The following is a 13,743-nucleotide window of genomic DNA, read 5'->3' as shown; positions in this document are numbered from 1 at the left end:
CTACCATGTTTAATATTAATATAGACTAGAAATGACTAATGCTTGTTCTTCTACCACTGAAAACAGTTCACTTACCAATGTGGTCACATTAATGTTATAAGCTCCTGGTGGAGAATGTTTATTTGGTTTAACAAATGGAATACAATACTTCTTGGTTTTCTCATCCACTCTGTAACAAAAAAAAAAATTTATGTTAGAATCAGCAGTAATTATTTTTTTCAAACATAAAATTAAATGACCCAACACCAAGTGACATGAACGGACATGACTTTGAGCAAACTCCAGGAGAGAGTGAAGGACAGGGAAGCCTGGCGTGCTGCAGTCCTGGGGTTGCAGAGAGTTGGACACGACTTAATGACTAAACAAAAAACTACCACCAAGTGACATGCAGTTTAATCGAATTTATTGCCTATTCTTTTCATTCCAATCCCTAAGAAAGGCAATGCCAAAGAATGCTCAAACTACCACACAACTGCATTCATCTCACACGCTGGTAAAGTAATACTCCAAGCCAGGCTTCAACAATACATGAACCGTGAACCTCCAGATGTTCAAGCTGGATTTAGAAAAGGCAGAGGAACCAGAGATCAAATTGCCAACATCCACTAGATCATTGAAAAAGCAAGAGAGTTCCAGAAAAACATCTACTTCTGCTTTATTGACTATGCCAAAGCCTTTGGCTGTGGATCACAACAAACTGTGGAAAATTCTGAAAGAGATGGGAATACCAGACCACCTGACCTGCCTCTTGAGAAACCTGTATGCAGGTCAGGAAGCAACAGTTAGAACTGGACATAGAACAACAGGCTGGTTCCAAATAGGAAAAGGAGTACGTCAAGGCTATATATTGTCACCCTGCTTATTTAACTTCTATGCAGAGTACATCATCAGAAACGCTGGGCTGGATGAAGCACAAGCTGGAATCAAGATTGCTGGGAGAAATATCAATAACCTCAGATATGCAGATGACACCACCTTTAGGGCAGAAAGTGAAGAAAAACTAAAGAACCTCTTGATGAAAGTGAAAGAGGAGAGTGAAAAAGTTGGCTTAAAACTCAACATTCAGAAAACTAAGATCATGGCATCCAGTCCCATCACTTTATGGCAAATAGACAGAGAAACAATGGAAACAGTGGCTGACTTTATTTTGGGGAGCTCCCGAATCCCTGCATATGGTGACTGCAGCCATGAAATTGAAAGACACTTACTCCTTGGATGGAAAGTTATGACCAACCTAGACAGCATATTAAAAAGCAGAGACATTACTTTGCCAACAAAGGTCCATCTAGTCAAGGCTATGGTTTTTCCAATAGTCATGTATGGATGTGAGAGTTGGACTATAAAGAAAGCTGAGCACCAAAGAACTGATGCTTTTCAACTGTGGTGTTGGAGAAGACTCTTGAGAGTCTCTTGGACTGCAAAGAGATCCAACCAGTCCATCCTAAGGGAGATCAGTCCTGGGTGTTCACTGGAAGGACTGATGTTGAAGCTGAAATGCCAATACTTTGGCCACCTGATGCAGAGAGCTGACTCATTTGAAAAGACCCTGATGCTGGGAAAGATTGAAGGCAAGAGGAGAAGAGGATGACAGAGGATGAGATGGTTGGATGGCATCACTGACTCAATGGACATGAGTTTGAGTAAACTCTGGGAGTTGGTGATGGACAGGGAGGCCTGGCGTGCATGGGGTCGCAGAGTCAGACACGACTGAGGGAGGGACTGAACTGAACGGAACTGTACTACTAAAAGCCTACAGCCACACCATGCAGCAGCAGATACGCAAAACTAATTATCTCTTTTATTATGACAACCTCTTTTTGTGTTATTAGACTAAATAGCTATAGAGTCTCCTCACCTTAAATAATACAACTCTATTTTCTTAGGACTCAGTAAATTTTTTGATCAAACGCTCATAATTTTCATCACATTGGCCAAGAAGTCTTTTGAAACAGCAGCCTGGCAAGAAGGAATGGCAGGGACTTCCCTGGTGGTCTAGTGGTTAAGACTCTGCCTTGCATTGCAGGAGACGTGGGTTCAATTCCTGGTCAGGGAACTAAGATCCCACATACCACAGAGCAACGAAGCCTGTGCACCTCAACTACTGAGGTGTACCTTCTAAAGCTGCTGTGACACAACTAGATAGTCGGTGCACTGCAACGAAAGATCGTGTGTTTTGCAAGTTAAGACCTGACACAGCCAAATAAATAAATAATTTTTAAAAATAATAATGAAGAGTATCCAGAAGTCTAAGAGTAATAATGCAGGTGGTTGGACTGATAAATATTTGCAGCCTGTAAATATGTAAGAACATTTTGTTCTTATTTTCCTAATTCATACCTGTAACTCTGAATTCCTGAGATAGTTCCCATTCCAGAAGTAACAGTGGGAGCTGTTGCAGAAAGATTGTGAGTGAGTGGGGGAATCGCCATGCCTGGATTTCTTGTTTGGTCCACGCTGCCATTGCTGCAATCTCGGATGCTCGCTGAAGGCACTATTTTGACAGGGCTCATCCCACTGTCATTGAGACAGCTGGCATTTGAAGCTCGACTCACTTTTTCCACTTTTTCTCCATCTGTTTTTGGTCCTTTTATTTTAAATACTTTAGAATCCTTAATTTGGGGATCAGCATTGATATCCTGTTATAAAATGTTAACAACATTAATGATCTGAGGAGAAGGAAAAATAATCTTTTCCCATGAAGTACTTGTCAACAAAAGCAGAATTTCAGAGAGATCACCTTCTTGGGCTCTGGTTTTTCTCATTCTACCTATGGAATTGAAACTAAACCTGGGATTCTCAGTCAGACACCTATTTCAAATGAAAATGCAACTCACACTAGCTCTGACATATATATATCAGACTTAATGATATGTACACAGAACTTCCCTCGCAGTCCAGTGGTTAAGAATCTGCCTGCCAATGCAGGAGACACAGGTTCAGTCCCTGATTCAGGAAGATTCTACTTGCCAAGGGGCAACTAAGGCTGTGCGCCACAACTACGGAAGCCCAAGTACTGCAACTGCTGAGCTCATGCCCTAGAGTTCAGGCTCCACAATGAGAGAAGCCACTGCACTGAGAAGCCCACACACTACAGCCAGACGGTAGCCCCCACTCACCGCAACTAGAGACAGCCCCCACGCAGCAAAGAAGACCAGCGCAGTCAAAAATAAATAACGTGAAAAAAATTATATATACACATAAGCAGGTATACACATATCCAATTATATTTCAGTGGAAAACAATGAAAGAGGACTCAAGCATGCTGACTTTTGTTCTCATGTATTTAAGAGTCAGGGAACACAAAATTGAGTCCTCTTTCTTCTTTGGGTTCATTTGAGAAAATGTGAGTGAGCTGGTGGTAGATTTGAATTATCTTACTGAGAACAGATGCTGGATAATTTACCAAGAAAAGTAAATTTCAAATAAATTGAGTACCCAAATCTCAATTTTTAAATGCTCTACTTTATATAAAATTCTAAAAATTATATTTCTCTCTCCTATTATCTAAGGGGAAAAAATGGTGTATGTATTTGCATATAAGTGTGCACCTGCATGTCTAAATGTTCTTGAATGAGTATGATTTCCTGACAAGCCCTATTGTACAGATTTGTGTACAGTAAGCACTCAGTACATGATATCCTAAGATTTTTTAAAAAACAGGTAATGTCTACAGAAAATACATTTTTATAACTAATCTAAATGTGAACTTGTTAACCACTCAGGAAACTTTTAAGATCTTCAATATCCTATACCCCCCTCAAATTTAAGGATATATTAAATTTAAAATTTAATATGCCTTAAAACATGGAAATTTACCTGTACAAGTGTTTTTCTCTCTTCACCCAAGGACTCATCCTTTTCCTTTTCCTTCTTTCTGATTTGAGATTTTTTAGATAAAGAAATGTTTCTGGCATCTTTCTGTACTTTTAACTGCAGTTCCTGAGGAAACCTACATAAAAATACATTTGTCGATAAGACTGTATGAAACAGATAAATCTAGGAAAAAATTGATGTTCAAGATATTTATCTTTAAGATTTAAGCATTAAACTAGACTGTGTTATTCAAAATGAGAAATGAGGTTTCTGCAGACCGCTGGAGATCTCTGAAAATCTTCCCGGAGGTTCATAAGATCAAAGCTCTTATCTTAGTATGAAGGTGACTTCTTTTTCACCATGCTGACATTTGATGAAATAAAAAGCAACGGGGGGGGGGTGGGGGTGGTAAACTGCAGGCACCTTACCAAGATTGGAGCAGAGGCACCAAAATTTACAGAGGTACAAAACCTTACAAACCTTACACAAACTTTATTATATTCTTCCTAGTCACAAATTCTCAAGTTTAAGTTGGGGAGGGGCAGTTTTGATTAAGAATGTCCCTGATGGAACAGTAAATTATTATTAAATCTATACCCCTGAAAAGGTACCTCCACTGCAAATCAAAGTGCAATGGTTGTCTTAAGAAAAGCACTTGTGTAGCTGGTTGACTTACAAGCTAAACTAGCCACTTTCTTCATGGAACATTATTACTTGAAAAACTGATAGAAAAATTATTACTACTCAGACTTGGGGTATTCAGCAGATATTTTCTTTTAAAAAATGAACAAAGGAGTGTGTTACTTCAAGGAAAAATGCAATAATATTTGCATTAATGATAAAATTCACCTTTTTATAAGAAATTAGAATTTCATTCAACTTGTATCCACTACCGTGAACTTAGCAGATTCCTAATACTAAAGGTTTTTCTGATGAGAATGTGACTTTTTTATATAGTCCAATGAAATGTCAACATTATTAAATAAAGCTCTACATAGCTTAGCAAAAGAGTATTTTCCAAATGACTAATGAATGATTCTACAAAAGCATGCATGAGTAAAAGATCTACTCAAAGTGCAAGACAGACAAGTGGATTTTAATGTAATGGGAAAAGAAGTTCATTGATACGGTTTCAGATTCCACAATACAAGTAACTTTTAAGAAACTACCGCTGTCAAGTTTGGGTACAGTATCAAAGTTTTTTGGTATGGAATCAAAGAAAAATACCCACAGTGACCTAAAACAACTATCAAAATTCTCTTCCATTTTCCAACTATATATTTATGTGCAGCCACCGTTTCTCTGTATATTTCAACCAAAACAACATAAGAAATCAAATGTGGAAGCAAATACAAAGATCCGGTTATCTTTTACTAAGGTAGATAATAAATAGATTGGCAAAAACATAAAGCAGTGTCACTGCCACTCATCTCACTATTTCTTGTTTTGTCAGCTGCACTGATGCCAGTGCCTGGAGCAGCACAGGAGGCCATGCCAGCTATTCTGGCACCCACAGGTTTGGCATCAAGGTCTCCACATGCATCCACAGTCAGCAGTGTCATAGGACTGGCTGTGGTGTAAGATCAGCAGCAACAGGAGACGATACCTTTGCAAATGCATCAGGACCCAAGATGATAGCATCGCACAGCTGGTAGCAAGACCAAGAAATCAGTGACCCAAGTGATGGAGGTCATCACAGGGAGAGAGAAAGAATGGCATGAAGGGACTTCTTCATGAAAACCAAGAGCCCTGACTTGGTGAATGCAGGGGATCACTCCTAGGAATGTGTTGTTGCCAAGGGTGAATGGAGGTAGGGTGGTAAATATTTGAGATCCTGTTAGAATAGGTGGGTAAAGAAATACTGTTTGTTACTGTTATGTACTGCTATATGGGGGCCTTACTTTGGCCCTAGGTTGATGTGACATAGAACACATAGTACCATACCTCTCAGCAAATCCATCCATATGGAAGAAATCATGGTGCAGAAGCTCAGCACAGAAGGGCCTTTTGTCTGGGTCAATATGTAAGCATTTCTGAGAAACCAAGGAATATATATAGTTCATATCAAAGAAAAACTGCCTACATTCACATGTCTAAACATAGAAAATTCTTCTTCAGAATCAATGAATTTTAAACATCTATAATAAGTGATAAGGAATAAAGCACAAGTCTAGACAGTGACCACCAATGACTGCCAATATCACAAAAAGAAAGACCACCAGACATTCAGTGTCTCTGAATATACCAACCTCTTATGAAGTATTCTTGCCAAAAATTCAACCTAATTCCGATTAAGCTCTAGCTCTACTATGAGTTTATACAAAATATAGGACACGGAGGAACATATTAAACTATACTATGTGAAAAATTCTATGGGACAAACAACCTATTTTCTTTAATAGATAAATGGCAAGGTTTAAATAAAAAACAAAGAGGTGAAGAGGAGCTTGTAAATTAAGTGTCTTAAGAGACATATCAACCAATTGTGATCTCTTCATGTGGATCCTAATTCAAACTATAAAAAGGAATTATGAGAAAATTAATGAAACTTTGAGCACTGATTAGGTATTTTATATTAAGAAATTTTTGAGAATTTTTTAAATTTACAGTACTTGCAGAATGGAAGGGAAGGGAACTACTCTGCGCTTATTATTGTGCTAGATACTTGACATAGATGATTTCATTTTATCTTATACTTTCATTTTCATATAGATTTTATTATATCTTGTTCTGACCCAATGGAACCACTCACAGCTAGTAAAAATAGAAGGGACTCAATAAGTAGCTTTACATGAACAAGAAAATTATACAAATAATTAAGGTATTTGTAAGTGAAATACCATAATATCTGCAATTTGCTTCAAAATACTCCAAAAAAAATGTTGCTGAGAGAATTCCCTAGTGGTCCAGTGCTTAAGGCTCTGTGGTTCCACTAAGGGGGCGGAGGTTCAATTCCTAGTCAAGGAAATAAGATCCCACAAGCCACACAGTAAAAAACTGCTGAGGAAAAAAAAATTCCTAAGTGTGTGGATAGGATAGATGAAATATTTGCCAAAGATTTTTAACCATTGTAGCTAATGACCAGCTTATGGAGGTTCATGACACCACTATTTTTTCTACTTCCTTTTCTATGTTTAAGATTTTCTATAAAAAATGTTTAAAAACTCATATGATTCTACCATAAGAGCCATAAGTTGGACAATTGTTTTACCTTTATTCATTTTAAATCTCTTTATAGACAGATCATAAAGCTAGTCTAAATAAAGAATATTTGGATCTCTTACATTATGTAGAAAAATAACAATGTATTTTTCTAAGAACTTGTTATAACTATTCATAAGCTTACCAAGCTTTTTTAAAATGAGTTATTTAAAGAAGTAAAAAAGCAAAAACTATCTTAGCTAAATGTTATGTTGCCCTGCTCTTTTAGAGATATTTATTTTATCAACACTTTAGGACAGGGGCCTCCCTGGTGGTCCATGGGTATGACTTTGTGCTTTCACAGCAGAGGGCATGTGTTTGGGTCTGATCCCTGGTCAGGTAACCAAGACCCAAGATCTCACATGCCACACGGTGTGGGCCATCCCCCCCCAAAAAAAAACAAACAACAACACTTTAGGATAGTCCTAACTAATGAGGCTTTTTTGAGCTAATAAATCCAAAAGGTCCACTTTTAGAAACAATTTGATCCAGTGAGAATGTCCCTAATATCTTTCTCAATTAAATACAAGGCAAAGGTGATGATCATGTAAAAATTAGCTTCACTGAATCTAGTGGTTGAATAAAAACCCCTTTTTAACAATATACTACAGATCAAGAGCTGTAGACTTTAATACTTTAAATTAAAGCCCGAGACTTAAATACTTCTCTACTCATCTTTTCATTTTCTTATCCTATTTTCTTCCCTTTTCCACTTATACAAGGCCTGCATTTTAAATGTTAAACATTAAAAACACATCATTCTGGGAATGTTTTCACACTTAAAACATGCTAGATAATACAAAAAGATTTTTTTAAAAAAACAAGCAAAATTTTCAGGCTTTTATCTCTGACATTCCTCCATCTCTGTTCCCATTAAACTAAACTCTTTCTTAATGTTGTTGTTGTTCAGCAGCTAAGTTGTATCCAACTCTTTGTGACCCCATGGACTGCAGCACACGGGGCTCCCCTGTCCTCCACTGTCTTCCCGTGTGAGCTCAAATTCCTGTCCATTGAGTCAGTGATGCTGTCTAACCATCTCATCCTCTGCCGCCCCCTTTCTCCTCTCTCAATGTACAAAAATTTAAGTTGTCAGAGGAAGCTGTTGACCAGAAAGATCAAGCAGACCAGAAAAAAAAAAAAAAGGGGAAAATCAAATCTCCATAATGTAAATTCCCTGTCAGATAGAGCAAAGAAAAAGCATTGATTACCTTTGCTAAATCAATCACAACTTCAGAGAGTCTGGGATAGCGTCTTTCGAGAGGTACCGTTTCTTTGATTTCAGGCAACCTTACTCCAGTAAACACAGGATTTTTATAAAACAGCTCCTGATGTCTTGGAATTAGATTACCTAGCAGTGAGAATGGCACACATCTCTGTCATTATGCATCACAGGACAGGTGGTGTGGAGTAGAGATAGGAACTCGTTATGTAAATGTGGGGACTCTCTCAGCAAGCAAAAGCAACCAAAGACAGCGCTCTCATGGTTGTGGTGCCTGGCAGTCATTATTGGGGTTTTGACACAAGTCAACTCAAAGGAAATCAACATTCATATCTTAACATACTCAATCAGAAAAGTTCCCACACCACTGTGTAGAAACTTGAAGACATGAGGGTGGAGCTTAGGAAAAGGACAGGTAAAGAACATTGCATAATTTCTTATAATGGTATAAAAAAATACTTTATTTCCAACAGCAAAGCACAAAATGCTGACCTAAACAGAAAATGCTAATAGTTGTATGGTCAGAATCTAAATCTAAATAAATAAGTTCCACTCTTTAAGAATTTAATTTTTACCCAAGTGATGTTGGCCTGATTTAATCACTTTTGTCTTTACTCTCAATTTTAATATCTAACCTAATATAAAATAGCCAGATAACCACGATGGTGTGATCAATCACCTAGAGCCAGATATCCTGGAATGCAAAGTCAAGTGGGCCTTAGGAAGCATGACTACAAACAAAGCTAGTGGAGGTGATGGAATTCTAGTTGAACTATTTCAAATCCTAAAAGATGATGCTGTGATGCTGCACTCAATATGCCAGCAAATTTGAAAAACTCAGCAGTGGCCACAGGACTGGAAAGAGTCAGTTTTCATTCCAGTCCCAATGAAACGCAATGCCAAAGAATGTTCAAACTACCACACAATTGCACTCATCTCACACCCTAGCAAAGTAATGCTCAAAATTCTCCAAGTCAGGCTTCAACAGCATGTGAACTTCCAGATGTTCAAGCTAGATTTAGAAAACGCAGAGGAACCAGAGATCAAATTGCCAACATCCTCTGGATCATTGAAAAAGCAAGAGTTCCAGAAAAACATCTACTTCTGCATTATTGACTATGCCTAAGCCTTTGACTATGTGGATCACAACAAACTGTGGAAAATTCTGAAAGAGATGGGAATACCAGACCACCTGACCTGCCTCCTGAGAAATCTGTATGCAGCTCAAGAAGCAACAGTTAGAACTGGACATGGAACAACAGACTGATTCCAAATCAGGAAAGGAGTATGTCAAGGCTGTATATTGTCACCCTGCTTATTTAACTTCTATGCAGAGCACATCATGCAAAATACCAGGCTGGATGAAGCACAAGCTGGAATCAAGATTGCCAGGAGAAATATCTATAACCTCAGATATGCAGAAGACACCACCCTTATGGCAGAAAGCAAAGAAGAACTAAAGAGCCTCTTTAAAGACGAGAGTGAAAAAGTTGGCTTAAAACTCAACATTCAGAAAACTAAGATCATGGCATCTGGTCCCATCACATCATGGCAAACAGATGGGGAAACCATGGAAACAGTGAGATGAGAGACTTTATTTTTTTGGGCTCCAAAATCCCTGCAGATGGTGACTGCAGCCATGAAATTAAAAGACACTTGGAAGAAAAGCTATGACCAACCTAGATAGCATATTAAAAAGCAGAGACACTACTTTGCCAACAAAGGTCCACCTAGTCAAAGCAATGGCTTTTCCAGTAGTCATGTATGGATATGAGAGTTAACTATAAAGAAAGCTGAGCATTGGAGAATTGACGCTTTTGAACTGTGGTGTTGGAGAAGACTCTTGAGAGTCCCTTGGACTGCAAGGAGATCCAGTCAACATATCCTAAAGGAAATCAGTCCTGAATATTCATTGGAAGGACTGATGCTAAAGCTGAAACTCCAATACTTTGGCCACCTGATGAGAAGAACTGATTCACTAGAAAACACCCTGATGTTGGGAAAGATTGAAGGTGGGAGGAGAAGGGGATGACAGAGGATGAGATGGTTGGATGGCATCACTGACTCAATGGACATGAGTTTGAGTAAGCTCTGGGAGTTGGCAACGGACAGGAAAGTTGGCGTGCTGCAGTCCATGGGGTCGCAAAGAGTTCAACATGACTGAGTGACTGAACTGACTGACTGAATATAAAATATACATATGAAAATTCTGCTGTAAGAAACCACTGTGTTGTTTATGGAATTTCTAACCTAAACACTTAATCCTCAAGATATTTCCCATCATTTCCATTTTCCAAACTCCATCGCCCAACAAAAAGTTGACATTTCAACAAATATGAGAAGATTTTGATAATGTAGCTTTGAAATTCTGTACAAAGTACAAAGAGCAAAAGTCCTAACTGAAGCAAGATTAAATTACCTTGGCAGTCCCTGTGTCACTCAATGTGAAGATGAGAATGCAGTAATAGTCATATTATACCAAATGCTTGCTGACCCAAAGATAATATGATCATTTGTGTTCTCTCTACGTGTGACTTACTGAATGCAAATGTGCAGAAAAATGTCCAATGTTTGCTCTTTTCTTTAGAGGGGAGCTGGGCAGGAGGACAGGTAAAAGCATTCTTAGGATCAGATGTCAGATAGACAAAAACCAGGCAGAGGATGAATGAATGAATATTTACATCTATATATATATAGAGAGAGAGACAGAGAGAGAGAGAGATGAGGTTTTCCTATTTGCTCCCTATATTCATTCAAAATACACATCATCTTTAGTGTATCAACAACTTGCAAAATCAATACAAACCAATAAAATCACATGGGAAAAAATTACTAAAATTTAAAATACAGATGCATAATCTTACCTAAACACACCATAATATGATATAACTGATCAATATCCGAATCTCCAGGAAAGAGGGGCTCCCCCATGAGCATTTCAGTTACCAGACAGCCGATGGCCCACACATCAACAGCCCTGAAAGAAAAGCAATGTGATGTAAAATCTGGGATCCTAATGTGTTTCAGTTCAGCTCAGTCACTCAGTCGTGTTGGACTCTTTGTGACCCCACAGAATGTAGCACTCCAGGCTTCCCTGTCCATCACCAACACCTAATATCTTTACTATGACTGAATCTGTTCTGCATATTGTTGTTGTTCAATCACTAAGTGTGTCTAACTCTTTGCCACCTCATGGACTGCAGTGCACCAGGCTCTCCTGTTCTTCACTATCTCCCAGAGTTTACTCAAACTCATGTTCATTGAGTTGGTGATGCCATCTAACCATCTCATCCTCTGTCATTTGCATATTACTATTTTGTATTCTTGGTATCAAGAAAAGTAATAGTAAGCCTTAAATTATGCTCCCAAATATTTTTTTCTATAAACTTAAAAGTGTTAACTTCCAACATTACATAAATCAGATTTCAGGAAACTTCAAGCATGTGACACAAGGCTACCAAATAGTCAAAATGCTTGTTAAGTATACTTTATTCTGGATATAAGTCTTCTGGGTTTGCAGTCAGAGGCTACTTATTTTTCTTTACACATAATTTGAACAAGGTTCATCAGTGTATCCAACTGTACACTGAAAACAGCATACCAGAACAAGATGGTTACTGGGGACACAAACAAGAACAGAAAGCTAATACGGAGAAAATAGAAAAACTCTCTTAAAAATCGGTCACAAGAATTTAGAGTATTCTGGCATCATTACTATAGGAACAACTACCTTGAAATTGCTTAAGGCCATAGCTGGTACAGAAATTACAGCATGGCAGTAAAATGAGAGCTCAGAGTAATCAAGAAAATATTAAACGATATATGCTCTAAAAATAGAGAAATTATAGAAAATATTTTAGAACAATTTCTATTGAAACTGGTAAAGCCTGCAATCCCTTCTTCTTTGTAGAATTCATTTATGAAGATGATTTGTATTTTTAAAATGGTTCACTTCATTCCATTTCTACCCCCACCCCTGCCCACTCTACTTGGCCTCAATGCAAGTGGCAGACTTACCTAATCAATGTTACCTCTCTTTACAAGTGATAAATATATCTATTTCTAACTAACTATTAAAAACAGACTACTTGCTCACCTTGATTTCTCTACCTTTAAAATAATCATACTCATACCAACCCATTTCACAGGAATGTTTAAAGGGGAAACAGAAAAATGATCACAAATCACTTTATAAAGTTTTCTAAACTGAAAACTTCCTTTCAGTATTAGAGGGATTTTTTTTTTCTTAACATAAGAAGTGGGATTTATTTAAGAGAGAAACACTCCACAGACCAGGGTGTGGGCCATCGCAGAGGGCGAGTGCTGAGTCCCTAAGTCGTGTCTGACTCTTTTTGTAACCACTCTTTTTTGTAGCCACCAGGCTCCTCCGTCCATGGGGTTTCCCAGGCAAGAGTACTGGAGTGGGGTGCTGTCTCCTTCTCCAGGGCATCTTCCCAAACCAAGCTGTTGAACTCATGGCTCCCACACTGACAGGTAGATTCTTTACTGCTGAGCTACCAAGGAAGCCCAATTAGAGGGATTGTCATTATACTGAAAACATATTCCAATATATCAAAAAAGGAGAGCCAAGCCTGCCCTCCGCGCCCCCGCCCTGCTGATGACGTCTTACTTTCCATACTTGACGTCACCAACCAGCAGCTCCGGCGCTCTGTACCACCGCGTGGCCACGTAATCAGTGTACACTTCCCCGGGAGCTGCCAGCGTCCGTGCAAATCCGAAATCACACAGCTTGACAACGCCCGACTGGGAGACTAATATGTTCTCTGGCTTAATATCTCTGTGTATAATCTATGATATAAAAAGCAGAGCATGATACATATTGAATGGCACATCGAGTTAACAAGTTAACTTTTTTTTTAGCACCTGTTACGTGCAGGGCACTGTTTTTGTCCCTATGATGAAGACAAATAAAAGCATATAAAGTTGTTCCTCGGTTTAAAGAACCTGAGACCGAGCTGGGGAAAAAAGAACATTTATGCTTGAAATTTTATTTAAACAATTAAATTGTATTTACATGATTAATGATATTGAATGAAATATATGTTGCTCTTGTTGTTCAGTCACTAAGGTGTGTCCAACTCTTTGTGACCCCAAAGACTGTGGCACACTAGGTTCCTCTATCCTCCACTATCTCCTGGAGTTCACTCAAATTCATGTCCATTGAACTGGTGATGCTCTCTATCTCATCCTCTGCCAGCCCCTTCTTCTTTTGCCTTCGATCAATTTCCAATCAATTGCTCTGATAATGAGAGCTCTCAAGACTAAGAGAGTAAAGCTATCATTGAAGACTGCGGTGGTCAGAAAAAATTTTCGAGGAAAAAGGTGGGCTCTAAGACAGGTCTTTAATACTAGTGTGACCTAGATAAATGTAGAAATGAAAGGGCAATCCAAGTGAAGGGGACAAAAAGAGCGAAAGAGTGAGAACAGGAGTAGACCAGTAGCCACTAGTGAAATGTTTTTCTTGGAGTAGAGGTTACTTACTAGGTTGT

At 38.4% G+C, this 13,743-nt stretch overlaps 1 protein-coding gene across 1 annotated transcript in view; it reads right to left on the bottom strand.

Moving 5' to 3' along the window:
- The window catches only part of CDKL2 (cyclin dependent kinase like 2), a 43,258-nt gene that overhangs the window by 12,432 nt on the left and 17,083 nt on the right, over positions 1 to 13,743 (bottom strand). Inside the window, exons 4-10 of the mRNA XM_020904131.2 lie at positions 12,864 to 13,042; positions 11,098 to 11,210; positions 8,223 to 8,362; positions 5,758 to 5,846; positions 3,817 to 3,949; positions 2,338 to 2,636; positions 76 to 169 (exon numbers count right to left, since the gene is read on the bottom strand). Of these exons, the coding sequence (XP_020759790.2) occupies positions 76 to 169; positions 2,338 to 2,636; positions 3,817 to 3,949; positions 5,758 to 5,846; positions 8,223 to 8,362; positions 11,098 to 11,210; positions 12,864 to 13,042 (1,047 nt within the window). The remainder of the gene's footprint in view (positions 1 to 75; positions 170 to 2,337; positions 2,637 to 3,816; positions 3,950 to 5,757; positions 5,847 to 8,222; positions 8,363 to 11,097; positions 11,211 to 12,863; positions 13,043 to 13,743) is intronic.

Source organism: Odocoileus virginianus, chromosome 29 (genome assembly GCF_023699985.2).
Source record: "Odocoileus virginianus isolate 20LAN1187 ecotype Illinois chromosome 29, Ovbor_1.2, whole genome shotgun sequence".
NCBI classification, from domain to species: domain Eukaryota; kingdom Metazoa; phylum Chordata; class Mammalia; order Artiodactyla; family Cervidae; genus Odocoileus; species Odocoileus virginianus.
This window is presented reverse-complemented; position numbering and strand designations above follow the sequence as displayed.